Here is a 14,681-nt window from a genome sequence, read left to right as displayed (position 1 = left end):
CAGGCCTATTCAAAGAAAGACTCCAGGGGCAGGGCCTGGCAGCCTGTGTTTCCACCAGATCTGTGTTAAAGCTCAAATGAACCAGCCCAGGTGATGCTGATGCAGGAAGCGCAAGGCTGAGAGGCAGTGTCTAAGGCAACTGTGTCCATGGGGCCAGAGGCAGCTCCTGCCTGTGCAGCTATGATTAGGGCTGCATTCCCCTCCCTGTCCTGCAGGTTGACCTCAGTGTGGGAGCACTCATCTAAGGCCACCAGGGTATATCCACAAAGCCGTGGTAGCAGACGACATTAAGGCCGGTCCAGCCATTGTGGTCAGTCTCCTGCGCCTTCTCAACGCTCACCCCACACCGCACCAGCCTCCACAGCAGCCCCATGACTCCGGAACGCACTCCGGGACGCTCTCCACGCCCTGGATGCCGTGCCCTTCCTCATCCTGGAAAGGGTAGAAAGAATTGTCCTGCTGGGGGCAGTGGCTCACGCCTGTAATCCCAGAACTTTGGAAGGCCAAAGTGGGTGGATCACGAGGTCAGGCGATCATCCTGGCTAACACAGTGAAACCCTGTTTCTCTAAAAATACAAAAAATTAGCCAAGCGTGGTGGCAGGCGCCTGTAGTTCCAGCTATTCGGGTGGCTAAGGCAGGAGAATTGCATGAACCCGGGAGGCGGAGCTTGCAGTGAGCAGAGATCACGCCACTGCACTCCAGCCTGGGTGACAGAGCAAGACTCCCTCAAAAAAAAAAAAAAAAAAAAAAAGTCAGAGGCGATGCTGCCGGTGGGTGTAGGGCAGACTGGAGAAGTCCTGGTACTCTTTGTAGTAAGCGCGATCCTCCTCAACCTGTGCGCCTAGGGGTGGGGATGGCTTGCAGAGCGCCTTGCCACCCTGTAGCCAGGTCCCAGCCAGCAGCACCATGCAGGCTGCGGGAGGCGTGGGCGGGGGTCCAGCGCACCCTCAGGGAGAGCCAGTGGCCCGTGCCAAGGACCTGCTTCTCGCTTCTGCGTCCCCAGAGAAACCCTGGCTCTACATGATATAGCTGGCCTAGACATATGCAGATTTATTAATTGTAGAAGAAGGAAGTATACCTTTCAGGTAAAATGGCTACATCAAATAATTAGTTACTGTTTTTGAGACAAATTCTCACTCTGTCACCCAGGCTGGAGTGCAATAGCACAATCAGAACTCACTGCAGTCTTATACTCCTGGACTCAAGCAATCCTCCCAACTCAGCCTCCTGAGTAGCTGGGACAACAGGTATACACCACCACGCAAGGCTAATTTTATTTTTCTTTTTTGGTGGAGATAAGGTCTTACTATGTTGCCCAGGCTGATCTCAAACTTCTGGCCTCAAGTGATTTTTCTGCCTTGGCCTTCCAAAGCACTGGGATTATAAGTATGGCCACTGTCACCAGCCTTATATCAACTTTTTTTTTTTAATACAGATAGCTTCCCAACTAAAAATATTTTATTAGACTTCTCTTAAGTCAGCAAAGCAGTGTCATTACTGACCCAGTCTTCCCTTATTTTCATCTTACGTGCAATAACAAAATTACCTTTATTTTTTAATTTGTTTTATTTTATATTTTCAAGGTATACAATATGTTGTTTTGAGATACATATACATAATGAAATGATTACTATAATGAAGAAAATTAACAAATCTATCATATCACTTATCTGTGCTTGTTTTTTATGATAAGAACATCAAAAATCTAGTCTCTCAGAATGTTTTCCTAAAACAATACAAGATTATCGAATATACCTACAGGTTATACATCAGATTCATTTATTCTACATTACTGTACCTTTACAACTTTTGTCCTTCGTTTACCTAATTTCTTCCCATCAATGTAAGCACCTTTTTAAATGTATTGAACTTTTAAAAATAGATTTCAAATATGAGTGGGGCCATGATGTATTTTTCTTTGTGTGTCTGTCTTATTTCACTGAAGAAAACTGCCATTTACATGTCTCCTAAATTTAGTACAGAAATAGAGTGCTAATCAAGAATATGTCTGTTTTGTTAGATTATTTTTTCCAAGTTATCCTCTTTATCAATTTTTTTTGTACTATAAAAGAGTCAAAATTCTTGTATTAAAAATATTTGTACCCAGGCTATTGATATATAACTTTTTTTTTTTTTTTTTTTTTTTTTTTTTGAGACAGTGTCTTTCTCTGTGGCCCAGGCTGGAGTGCAGTGATGTGATCTCTGCTCACTGCAAGCTCCGCCTCCCGCGTTCACACCATTCTCCTGCCTCAGCCTCCTGACTAGCTGGGACTACAGGCGCCCACCACCACGCCCAGCTAATTTTTTTGTATTTTTAGTAGAGATGGGGTTTCACCATGTTGGCCTGGATGGTCTCCATCTCCTGACCTCATGATCCATCTACCTCGGCTTCCCAAAGTGCTGGAATTACAGGTGTGAGTCACTGCGCCCTGCAGATAAATAATTTCTTTTAGGGATAAAAAACTCAGAAAGTTCAAGATTTCTGGATTAATGATTGACAATGTTCTTAGTGGTCTCTCTTTGATTTATTTCAATTGTAAGTAAGTCTTGGTGACAGTCTAACATAAATTCTGACAGGTGAAGAGAATAAATAACTACAGTATCTCTAGGAGAATCAATAGAATAAGATTATCTTGGTTAAATGGCTAAGAAAGTATGCTAAATAGACACAAACATTTTTTCATCTTCCAAAATCAGAGTCAAATACTAAACGATCGTAAAGTAGCTAATTCTGTCTTTCAGCAAAAGTGAATCTGAGATAAATTAGAAGAATGTCAGGAATAAATTTTTCCTTGAAAACTAGGAACAACTAATGTAATTAAATTATGAGGCATTGACTATTGCATAGAGTTTTAGCATCAACAGAAAAGCTCACAAAACATAGGTGAAAATCAAAAAGGTGTGCTGGGTTGGAACCCTAAGGTGAATAATTTTATCATCTCAGATCACTTGGAAAAAAGCAGTGAGTCCAAAAGATGCGGGTGAGAAGATTTCTCTCTGCTAATCCCTAATGTTCTGCAATAAACATGTGGAGGCAGAAGAGAGAGAGATTATTATAAAGTCTATGTGGTATAGAGTGAAGGAATAAGAGAACATTTCTGATAAGTATTTTCAAAATTTGGAGAATCATTCCTATTTAAATTATTCATTTAAGGGACTAAAATATAAGTAAGATGTTTCTTGCCACATAACCCTCAGCTAGTCAGGCTCTGAAAAGAACAACACTGGACACTTTGACAGTGGTAAAAAGCAGGGTTTACTCACTCTGGAATACTAAGGACTGATGATAACCTTAAGCAGCACCTTATCTCTTTGGTTGAGGTTCTGCTTTGTTTCGTTGAACAAATCTCTGGGGTTATTTTCTGTTGTGCCGGTCATTTAATTTATTTTCTGAATCAAATGATGAGAATAAATATTGTTTTGAATGTAAACAGCATTACCAGATATATCTTACATCTTGGTGTGCCATCTGCCTAATTTTGAACCTATAGGATGGGAATCAAAGCATTGTGAAAAACACCAGGTGATTTCCTTGTAGCCGAATACTCTTGTCCCTCTTGCTTTTCTTTTGGCTTTCCTGCTGCATGGGTCATGGCAATAAATGGGAGTTTTCTGCACACAGAGAAAAAATTCACTTGTTGAAGATGTTAGTCTTCTTCTTGACCAACTCCTATATTGGTACAAACATGTGAGAGCAATGCACCTTCTCAATCATTTCAAATTTGTGGTCTTTGTTAAAGCAGGTAAGCTGGTGCCTTAGGAGACGTAGCTTTCACATTCTATTATAGAATTTTCCATTCTGTATCCTCTGGATTCTTATTTAAAATTTAAACTAATGTTGTTCTTTCTACTGCATAAGAATATTTATACCACTTTATGCTTAGTAAGTAATTAAACGTATACCTCAGTTAAAATCAGGACAGTCTCCATTATTCTAAGTCCTGTTCCTGTTCCCCATCATCTTACATAGGAACCTTCCTCTTTCAATGGTTTATATTAAAAAACCTAAGACAATTGAAATCAACCCTATAAAAATTATGCTACAATTATTTTAAACCCTAACATAACAGTATTATCTTTGACAGGAATCTGAAAATCAATTTATTTCTTATCTTTTGATAGGTATTCATTAGTATGTTCTATCCTATTTTGTTGCTTATATTTTGGAAAAGTTTCTTAATGTTAGAATAGTATTACATAACTCCTCTACTTATCCATTTATTCATTTTATTTATTGTGTAATCTATTCTAAAAATTGCATTGGATAATGGTAATATATTAGCAAAGAAGACAAATAGTGCCATTACCCCCTTGGAATTTTCAATCTGGTAGTAATAAGAATAAGAGTTTTCTGAATATTATAATCTGATATAATATACTCAGAGAATATGTAATAGCAGAACAACTCAGCACTGAGAAACTGTTGTATGAGCTGAAATGTGATTAATAACTAGGATGTTGAGAAATAGTAAAGTCTGTGAGGTCAACTTAACTTGGTCAGACTTAAAAAGAAAATAAGCACTCTTCTTTATATATATAAAGATACATAAGATATCCACCACTTCATTTTTCTACCCCAACCTACTTTAAATATACAAGTAAGACAAATGGTTTACAGTATGTACAAACTAAAAACATAATCTCTGAAAAAGAAACCTGATTTAAAAAGAACTTATATTGTATGATTTTATTTACCTGAATGCAAAATCATAAAAAGTAGATTAAGTGTTATGAAGGCATGGGGCAAGGTGAATGGAGAATAAATGTTAATGGGTATTGGGATACCTCTGGAAGTGATAAAAGTGCCCAGGCTGTAGAGAGTTCTGCTGGCTGCACAAGTGCAATATACTAAATTCTCTGAATTAAATACATTAGAACATGACTTTCAGGGTAAGTGAATGAATCTCAACAAAACTTGTACAAGAAAAGTCATTATTGATGCTCTAGTAAAGATTTCACAATAACTTATTAATTAAAATAAATTAATTAACAAATGTACATATTCAAGGTGGTTATCCCATGTATAACCATAAAGTAATTACATTCCATGAAGTTACAATGAGCTCACAAGCTCTCACATATCGGGTCTCAGGACACTATTTGCATCATATATGGGGGGTCACAATAAATCATCATGAAACCAACTTTTCATGTACAACCAAAGCAAAAGAAAGGCCTCAGAGGGGAAGAGAAGGAGGAAGGAGGAAAACCATAGATAAGAGAACCTTTAGAAACATCAAAAAAACTCACAGATCCATTTTCATAATCCAGAAACACCCCAACCCGACCCAGAGGCCTTTGCACATGCTGAATTAAAGGTGGAGAGTTGGTGGAGAGACTATAGCGATTGCTCCTCTTTGAGGAAATTAACAAAAATGTTTCATCAGAATCAATAACGATATTGGTATCTGCTGTCCTGGAATCTTGACAGACTCCCAGAATCCAGGTGGAGGAGTGGGTCACATCCACTTCCCAGTAATGCCTGCCAGAAGTGAACGCTTGCGCTCCCCACACAGCAAAGCTCTCCACTCCCTGGGGATCCATGGGTGCACTGCGATGGTCATCTCCAAATATCACACGTCTCACATCCTCAGAAAGGCTTATATAGCAAGGAGTCATTTCCGTGCTCAGAGCATTATCCACTGACAAGGAAAAAATATTATATTAGTGAGTGCTATGAGGGACAGAGGCTCTGTGGCCCAATTATTCACTTCATTTGCTTTTCTTCCAAGAAAATACAGAAAAGAGGAAGCCAAGAGAGTTCAGCGCCATGCATCCATGAAGATGAAATGTCATTACAACTCTACAGCACATACAATTATATATTATTCCTTAAATAATAGAGAAAAAATGTGACCATATCACTGGGCGAAGTAATGATTTAATGTCTACTTCTGTACAGTTTATTTCAGGACATATCTAAAATGTTTTTTTTCTTTAATAGAAAATCTTCTTTTATTATTTGTCTTTAAGATCATCAACAGGTAGACATCACTTTGCCGTGATATATTTATTGGAATGTAAGTTATGCCTGTTATAGTCTCAAACCTCAAAACTTTGGTAAAAATTGACATGTGTAAAGTTTATAAGTTTCTGAAAGGAATACTCTGGCTTTACAATATCTCTTTAGCTCCTGATTCAATCTACTCTGTGTTCCTGCCCTCTGGTACCTAGACCTGCTCTCTTGAATGGAGCTAACATGTTTAGGCCATGTTCACAGATCCCTCCCCTTTCAGTTGTTACGTATCTGATGGCATTAAAATTGTCCTGATTATGGATATTTTAGTCATTTTTTTATCAAAATGCTCTGATTTTGTAAATAATAAAGGTTACTTGTAGAATGCATGTAAATACACATAGAATAGAATCAATTAAAAAACATTATGCCAAATCTAACCCTCAAAATTGAATTAAATTGAATAAACACGAAATACTGATGCCACCGTGACAACTAGTGTCTCCATAACTACATGATCTGAGTACTCTTTGTCCTCTTATTCTACAGACAAAGAATGTACATTGCTTTACATTTTCATCAAACTCTAACTCAGGAAATTGAGTTTTGCTCTTTGTAGTATTACTATGCAGATGGAGAAGATGCACATGTTTTGGAAAACTATGTATTACCTAGATGTCAAAAATTATAAAACTTAAATGGGAAAAGCCTCGACCAAGGGATCCAATAAGGAAATGATTTGAGGCTGGACTGCCAAGCAAGCTGGCTCTTACCTCTGAAGTTGTTGAGCATGTCTAGGACTCCAGTTATGCGCCATGAAGTGAGCTCCGGGTTCACTGGCTGGGGCTTTTGCATCTGTGCCAAATCAGCCCTGCAAAAAAATGGTCTCAGTTATATTTCCAGGCCCAGAGCTAATCACACAGTCATACAAAGATATCATATTTTCATATAAGATGTTTTCTCAGAATTCTGCCAGTTTTGGTTAACTGCGTGTATATTTTATTCCACACTCTAGGGGCCATACAAATGTTACTTTTTCTGAATTTTATTGCATAAAAACCCAATTTCCCAGATATGTTGTTTTCAGACATTACACAACTTCTAAAGTCATTAAAAGACATTGCGTCCCTCTGCCCATCACACCCCCTGAGGGTATGCAAAAATCCTGGAAATATTTCAGAGAGCAAAAATCTCAGACAAAAGTCTTTGGGACCACAGCCTGTAACTGTCACTAACGCTAGTCAATGTCTAACATAGAATATGCACTGAGACAAAAAGCTTTAATCTTTTGAGCAAAACAAAGGAGTCTAATTCCAGCCTGAGAACCCTGCTGCTGAGGATCCTGAGGCAACCATTTTCCTGAGGTCTTTCCTAGAACTGGGTATATTGTGATGGAGCAGGTCCTAGTCATTGATGCTTTTAGGAACAAAACCTTCCTCCTCAGCCCACCCAGAGGGAATCTCTCTCCTCCCTCTGTCTTTGGTTTTTTTTTTTTTTTTTTTTTTTTTACCTCCCACCCCTCTACAGTAGAAGACAACTATATGATTCCTCAGAGTAATTTTGTATTAAGATCTGTGGGGTAAGGCTGGACAGGATGGATGAACTGGGAAGAACAAATTTCAGAATGGCAAACTGTTTTTACATATATTTGAATTCATACAAATTTTAAGATGAAAACCTTCCAGACCAAAGAGAAGACCTCAGGCCCTCTTTTAAACCAAAAATGGAAATAGCAACTCAGAATGATATTAGTACCTCAATATGTATACATCCCCTTCATTCACAAGAGAATGAACTTTTCAGAAATAGCATTTTTTTAGTGTAAACTCACCTTGCCGATACATTTCTCACATCCTGCAAAAAATAAAAGATAATGTTAATTATGAGAGATTTTTCCTTCGACATTTTTTTCTCATACTCTTGTTTCTTTCTGTTTTACTGTTTTAAAAATGTCAATCTTTTTATTCCCCTCTAAGGAATCATTCTAGGCTATATTAATAACAGAACCTCAACTAAATAATGAAAAGCTTCATCAGTGGGCATTAAGAAGAAAGGATCTGAGCAAGAGATGGTGGAGTAAAGCAAAGATATCTAGGCTTCCAGTGTCATTAATTTCCTAATCTTATTTCCAAGGAAAGGTCTGACCACACATGACAACTATTAAAACAAAACAGAAGCATATGAGAAACAGAGTACACGGACATTGATGAGCAACTTTTACAAACCTCACCCAGACAAGGGGAAAACCCTCAACGTCTTCAGCAAATCACTGTTGTGTGGGACATCAGAGAGTGAGGAGGAACTAGGGCATATAAATGGAGTATTACTAACCTTCCCCTAGCCTCAAGTTCTAATGATTTTAGATGATCTCTCTGTGTGGATATTACTCCAAATTATATTGAAGAGAATCTTGTTATATGTGTTCTGCTAAAATGGTAAAAATTTCCCAAAGATTACCAAAGTATGCAGTAATAAGTGACTGGACAAATGTAATGTAATGGTGGGAGTCAGACAGCATGTGTCACTTAGCTTAGAGCAGTGACATATGCAGGTGACATTTGCATGTCCTGGCAGCAATGTCCAGCAAGGACTTCCTGTCTCTGAGGATGGACCCTCCCTCCTCACCTGGAGCAGCTCCACGTCAGGCATGTGGCACGTCTCCCACAGCTCTCTGTACATGTCTTTCATCCTTTCTAAATGTTGGGTCATTCTCACTTGACTGTCTTGTAGTTGTTGGAAAAGCTCTTTTGCTTCTCTTTCCAGTGCCTGTAGATGCAGTTGCTCCTCCTCATCGAGAAATATATGCATCTTTTGATATTGAATAGTGATTATCACCTTCCTTATTGACACATAGTCCTGCAGAGATGTTTGGTTAAAAGAATTACATGTTCTCACTCTCAATAGAAAAGTTCAAATAATTATATGCTGGGTGTAATCAATCAATTTGTAAACTTTCTGCCTCACTCTTGCAAAGAGTGTTGAATATTTGGTGTTTTTTTCTGTCCATCTGTTTCAATATTCCTATTCTCTTTCCTTTTTTAAATCAAAACTTATATAAAGACTCCTGGTTTCTGTCACTGTGATGCTGCTTTACAGTTCTTACTGAGTCAATTATTTCCTCTATTTATTTCTTTTTTAGGATTTTTCCATATGTGATTCACCTAAATGTTAAAGAACATTTAGCCATACAACACATTATGCTTTTTTTCTTTTTTACTTTTACTGTATTTTAACTCTATATACTCTTCTATTTCTGTCCTCTTCCTCACACCCAGTCTCAGTGAAAATGTTGTCTCATCTCCAGTGTGTGAAAAGGTTATACTAACCTTCAAATTTGACTAGAATACATATCATGCTATTTATCCAATATACTAGAATTAATTTGGCTAGCTTGTGTGGGCTGCTCTCTTTGCGATTCCTATTATATCAATTGAAATCACTACATTTTCTTGGGATGAAATCACTATCTTTTAACTGGTAGTTGGAATTTAGCTAAAAAGTATAAGCCAACATTGTGTTTATTTGCATAAAAATAAAGGAAATACTTTCATTCTTACCACTAACGAACGAAATTTGCTAGTTTCCTGATTTAGATTATTTTGTGTCTCTTGATTGATTTTCCATAAATAGTCCATTTCCTTTATAAGTTTCTCCTGCAAAAGAAGCAAGAAGCTTAGCAATAATGAAGACAGTATACTAGATTTCATTCCCTTATCAATTAAATAAAAAGGCTGTAATTGAAAGAAACATAAATTCAAGTTAGAGTGGAGTGGTCAGATTTTACCATGTTAAACAGATTTGGTTCTAATAATTTGGATGTGAAAAGTCATAGAAATATAATAGAGAGTTTTAAGGGACCCTTCAGATAATATCATCAATTTTCTGAGAAACTGGCTTTTATATAACATGACTTTGAAAGTGTTCTTTGTGCTGGTCACCTGTTCCACAGCTCCATTCTATATGTTCGAACAATGTTTCTAAGGAAACCTCCTTTAGTGAAGTCTCAACACAGCTGTGATTAGAGTGCCAAATTAGTTAGCAACATTGAAAGGACACATTTATGTGTTATGATTGGCATGGAATAATCACCACCTCCACCATCTGCATTCTCATCACCATCATTGTCATAGGCCCTCATCATTCTTATTTGGGACTCTATACATATCAAACTGCCTTAGAGGCATCACATACCCTGCATTCCTCAGCAGCCCATCCTGTTGGACTGTGGCTGTGAGCCATGTGCTCTGGTGACTCAGTGCAGGGCCCACAGAGCAATTGCTTGTCAACCTCACAGTAGAGCTCCTTAGTCTCCTCATGGAGCACACAGATACTGTGTGAGTTGTTGATGTTCTGAAGTCTGGTCTGTCTGGCTAGGGAAGCCAGCTTTTTGAGTGTAACATTGTTGTTGATGTCGGACTTTGCTGAGATTTCTCTGCACTCAGGGCAGTGCATTGGTTCTCTGCCTTCTTCCCAACAGAGGTAGAGGCAGGGCCTGCAAAAGCTGTGCCCACAGTCAATGGTGACCGGGTCTATGAAGTAGTTCATGCAAATGGAGCAAATGAGCTCATTCTGGAAGGCTTGCAGGGTGTCTGAATCCATATCTCTGAAAATGAAGAAAAAGGTGAGAATTTCTTTTTCTTATTTTTATTTGCCCTGATGAAAAGGATAAAAAGGCCAATGGACAATTTTCCTTGTCTACTTGAGGTCTGTCCAATATGTCTAATAAGTTAGCTCCAGTACAAACTGAGACATAGTAAATGCAAACATGCTGCATTTATAAAGTTTTCCCTCAATAGCCATTGAAGATTGGGTCCAGGACTCCCTGATATACCAAGATCCTAAGATGTTCCAGGCTCTTATTAGTAAATGATGTGGATTTGTATGTAACCTAAACCTATCCTCCTGAATACTTTATGTCTAGATTACTTTGAATGCCTAATACAATGTAAATGCTGTATAAATGCTTGTAATGCCATACTGTTTAGGAACAGAAAGAAGATTGTTAAAAATATGTACATGTTTGGCAGGGCGCGGTTGCTCATGCCTGTAATCCCAGCACTTCGGAAGGCCAAGTTGGGAAGATCATGAGGTCAGGAGACCGAGACCATCCTGGCTAAGATGGTGATACCCCGTTTCTACTAAAAATGCAACAAATTAGCCGGGCGTGGTGGCACGTGCCTGTAGTCCCAGCTATTCAGGAGGCTGACGCAGGAGAATTGCCTGAACCCAGGAGGTAGAAGTTGTAGTGAGCCCAGATGGTGCCACTGCACTCCAGCATGGGTAATAGAGTGACACTCTGTCTCACCAAAAAAAAAAAAAAAAAAAAGTATATGATGTTCAGTGCAGCTGCTTTTTTCCTCCTGTAAATATTTTTTTCTGAGATTAGTTGAATCCACAGGTATGAAACTTACGGATATGAACAACCACTGTGATTCAAATGAGAAAATGAGATGAGAGCCCTCATGGTATTTTTGTTAAACAAGCCATGCTCTCAATCGTTCCCAGTTACTTAGCAAGCTTAAAGCCTGGATAGACGGTAAAAGCTGAGATGATTTCTCAGTCACTTATATAAGCTGATTCTTATTTCTTAATCTCATTCTTAAGAACATTATTAATCTCTTTCTGTCTCTGTCATTCTCTCTCAACGATTCCATGATGATAATATATGAAAGACACTTAGTATCTGCTATTATTCTGTACTCCCTGCCTCCAAGCTCACCTATGAAGTTTGCTCACACAATTATAAATGAAGTAGGTTTTATCTAAGATTGATTAATCAGAGTGGACTATCAACTCCTAAAATTATCAGTCATTAAATTTGTCCTTTTAACTTTAATATCAAAACTCTTCCTTTCAAAACATTAATTGTATATAATATCTATACTTTTTAATTTAGAACATTTTTTCCATAGTCAATTCAGATGATTAGAGAAAACACTGTCACATTCTGAAATAACGAATATTTAAACTATAATAATTTACAAGAATTAATCAACAATTAATTATCTTCTAAAATAACAATAAAAGTGAAGACATGTATTAGGTTTTCCACTTTACAGTAGAAAATCCGGAAACGCAGTTAATGGAAGCATGGCCACCAATTCATCTCTCCTCTTAGTGACTTGGGAGTTGCAGCCTCTTGGGAGCCCTTGTCAGATGGTTACATCTATTTTCTTTCTTTCTTTCTTTCCTTACTTCTTTCTTTCCTTCCTTCCTTCCTTCCTTCCTTCCTTCCTTCCTTCCTTCCTTCCTTCCTCTCCCCTCCTCCTTTTTTCTTTTTTTTTGTTGTTGTTTTTGAGGTGCAGTCTCACTCTGTCACCCGGGCTGGAGTGCAGTGGCATGATCTCAGCTTACTGCAACCTCCACCTCCCAGGTTCAAGCAATTCCCCTGCCACAGCCTCCCAAGTAGCTGGTATTACAGTCACCCACCACAATGCTAGGATAATTTTTTTGTATTTTAAGTAAAAACGTGGTTTCGCCATGTTTGCCAGGCTGGTTTCTAACTCTAGACTTCAAGCGATCTGCCTGCCTTGGCCTCTCAAAGTGCTAGGCTGCAAACATGAGCCATCGTGCCTGGCCATTAAAACTATATTCAACGGCTTTCAAATCTAGTCTGCAAACTGCAAATTTTGAAGAGACGCAAATAAGACCTTTGCAACAAGATTTTCAAAGTAATTCAACATTTTTAACATTGACTTTGGTGTACATTATAACCATTACTACATGCCCACATTCTAGTGAACATTTTATCTATTTTATGGGTTATATCGTTGCATGAAACTATGGAAATATATCTTTTCACACTTAAAAACTAACAATACAGAAAATAGTCACATAAGAAGAATCAAATAGCAAGGCAACACAAACCAGATGTTACAAACTGAAGATACTTTATATTGATTTTCTGTAAAATTACGAAGACAGTTACCTGTTTGCTTAGAAAAGAACCAAGCATGCTGCCAGGTAAATTTAAAGTATTTTTAAGAGAAAAAGTGAGCATGATGAGTTTACTGCAAATTTTATACTCACAATGCTACTATGAATGGTCTCAGCCTAGAAGCTCAGTAGATATCCAGATTAGAAGTAACTCCTGGTGCTCCAAAGCCCAGCAGCCACAAATCCGGTGGGTCCTCACTGAAGGAGGGAGAAATCTCTGGACAAGCATCCTTTTAAAGGGTATGGGCCCAGGAAAGACCACACCCACTTTCTGAGATTGATTAGATTTCGCAGAAAGGGGTAAATTGGCTGATTAGGTTTATAAAGTATTGAAAACCACACTTGGTGGCTCAAAGCTCAACAGACAAGTTTGGAATGAGATGTAAGAAAGTTGACTTAACACAGGTTAATCAAAGAAATATTTTAAGTACAAGAATTATTTCATTAAACATTATCACATGCTAATTTTTTTTTTTTTTTTTTTTTTTTTTTTTTTTTTTTGAGACGGTATCTCACTCTGTCGTCCAGGCTGCAGTGCAATGGCTTGGTCTTGGCTCACTGCAACCTCTGCCTCTCGAGTTCAAGTAATTCTCCTGCCTCAGCCTCCCAAGTAGCTGGGATTACAGGCACCCACCACTAAGCCCAGCTAATTTTTGTACTTTTAGTAGAGACGGGGATTCACCATGTTTCTCAGACTGATCTTGAACTCCTAACCTCAGGTGATCTGCCCACCTTGGCCCCCCAAAGTGCTGGGATTACGTGTGTGAGCCACTGCACTGGGCCACATGCTAATTTTACAATTTTGTTTCTCACTCTGTTTTAAAATTATAATTGCTTAAGTGCCTAGCCGTTATGTATCTGAACATGTTCAAAGATAAAACATTAACTGGGATTACCAGCACATCTGTACTGTGTAACTCTCTTGTTTAAAAAAGTATAGCAAGGAACACAATTGTGTTTCACATAATTGTATATATGATGGTTGATAGAATTAGTTGTATCAGCCTTTCTTTCTTCTATTTGCTATTTTGACTATTTCCTAATGATTGTTTTGACTATTTCCTAATGGATTTACTGCAAATTTTATACTCACAAGGCTACTATGAATGGTCTCAGTCTAGAAGCTCTGTAGATATCCAGACTACAAGTAACTCCTGGTGCGCCAAAGCCCAGCAGCCACAAATCCGGTAGGTCCTCCCTGAAGGAGAGAGAAATCTCTGGACAAGCATCCTTTTAAACTGTATGGGACCATGAAAGGCCACACCCACTTCCTGAGATTGATTAGATTGCACCGAAAGGGGTAAATTGGCTGATTAGGTTTATAAAGTATTGAAAACCACACTTGGGGGCCCAAAGCTCAACAGACAAATTTGGAATGAGTGGCAAGAAAGTTGACTTAACACAGGTTATTCAAATAAATATTTTAACTATAACAATTATTTCATTGAATATTATCACATGCTAATTGTTTTTTGTTTTTTGTTTTTTGCTTTTTTTGAGATGGTATTTCGCTCTGTAGCCCAGGCTGGAGTGGAATAGCTCAGTCTCGGCTCACTGCAACCTCTGCCTCTCGAGTTCAAGTGATTCTCCTGCCTCAGCCTCCCAAGTAGCTGGGATTACAGGCACCCACCACTATGCCCAGCTAATTTTTGTATTTTTAGTAGAGACGGGGTTTCACCATGTTGCTCAGGCTGATCTTGAACTCCTGACCTCAGGTGATCTGCCCACCTCTGCCTCCCAAAGTGCTGGGATTACAAGCGTGAGTCACTGCACCGGGCCACATGCTAA

The 14,681-nt window shown here is 38.4% G+C and overlaps 1 protein-coding gene across 1 annotated transcript; it reads right to left on the bottom strand.

Annotated features, from left to right (window-relative positions):
- Positions 1–4,966: 4,966 nt before the first annotated feature.
- On the bottom strand, positions 4,967–13,100 carry LOC708050 (tripartite motif-containing protein 64C). Its single transcript, XM_015115398.3, has 7 exons — positions 12,987–13,100; positions 10,149–10,560; positions 9,515–9,610; positions 8,583–8,813; positions 7,789–7,811; positions 6,731–6,828; positions 4,967–5,643 (listed from the first exon to the last, which is right to left on the bottom strand). The coding sequence occupies exons 2-7, from the start codon at positions 10,554–10,556 to the stop codon at positions 5,150–5,152; spliced, it is 1,350 nt and encodes a 449-aa protein (XP_014970884.3). The 5' UTR covers positions 10,557–10,560; positions 12,987–13,100; the 3' UTR covers positions 4,967–5,149.
- Positions 13,101–14,681: the final 1,581 nt, after the last annotated feature.

This window comes from Macaca mulatta, chromosome 14 (assembly GCF_049350105.2).
Source record: "Macaca mulatta isolate MMU2019108-1 chromosome 14, T2T-MMU8v2.0, whole genome shotgun sequence".
NCBI lineage: Eukaryota > Metazoa > Chordata > Mammalia > Primates > Cercopithecidae > Macaca > Macaca mulatta.
Note: the sequence above shows the minus strand (reverse complement) of the source record. Positions and strands in the feature narration are given on the sequence as shown.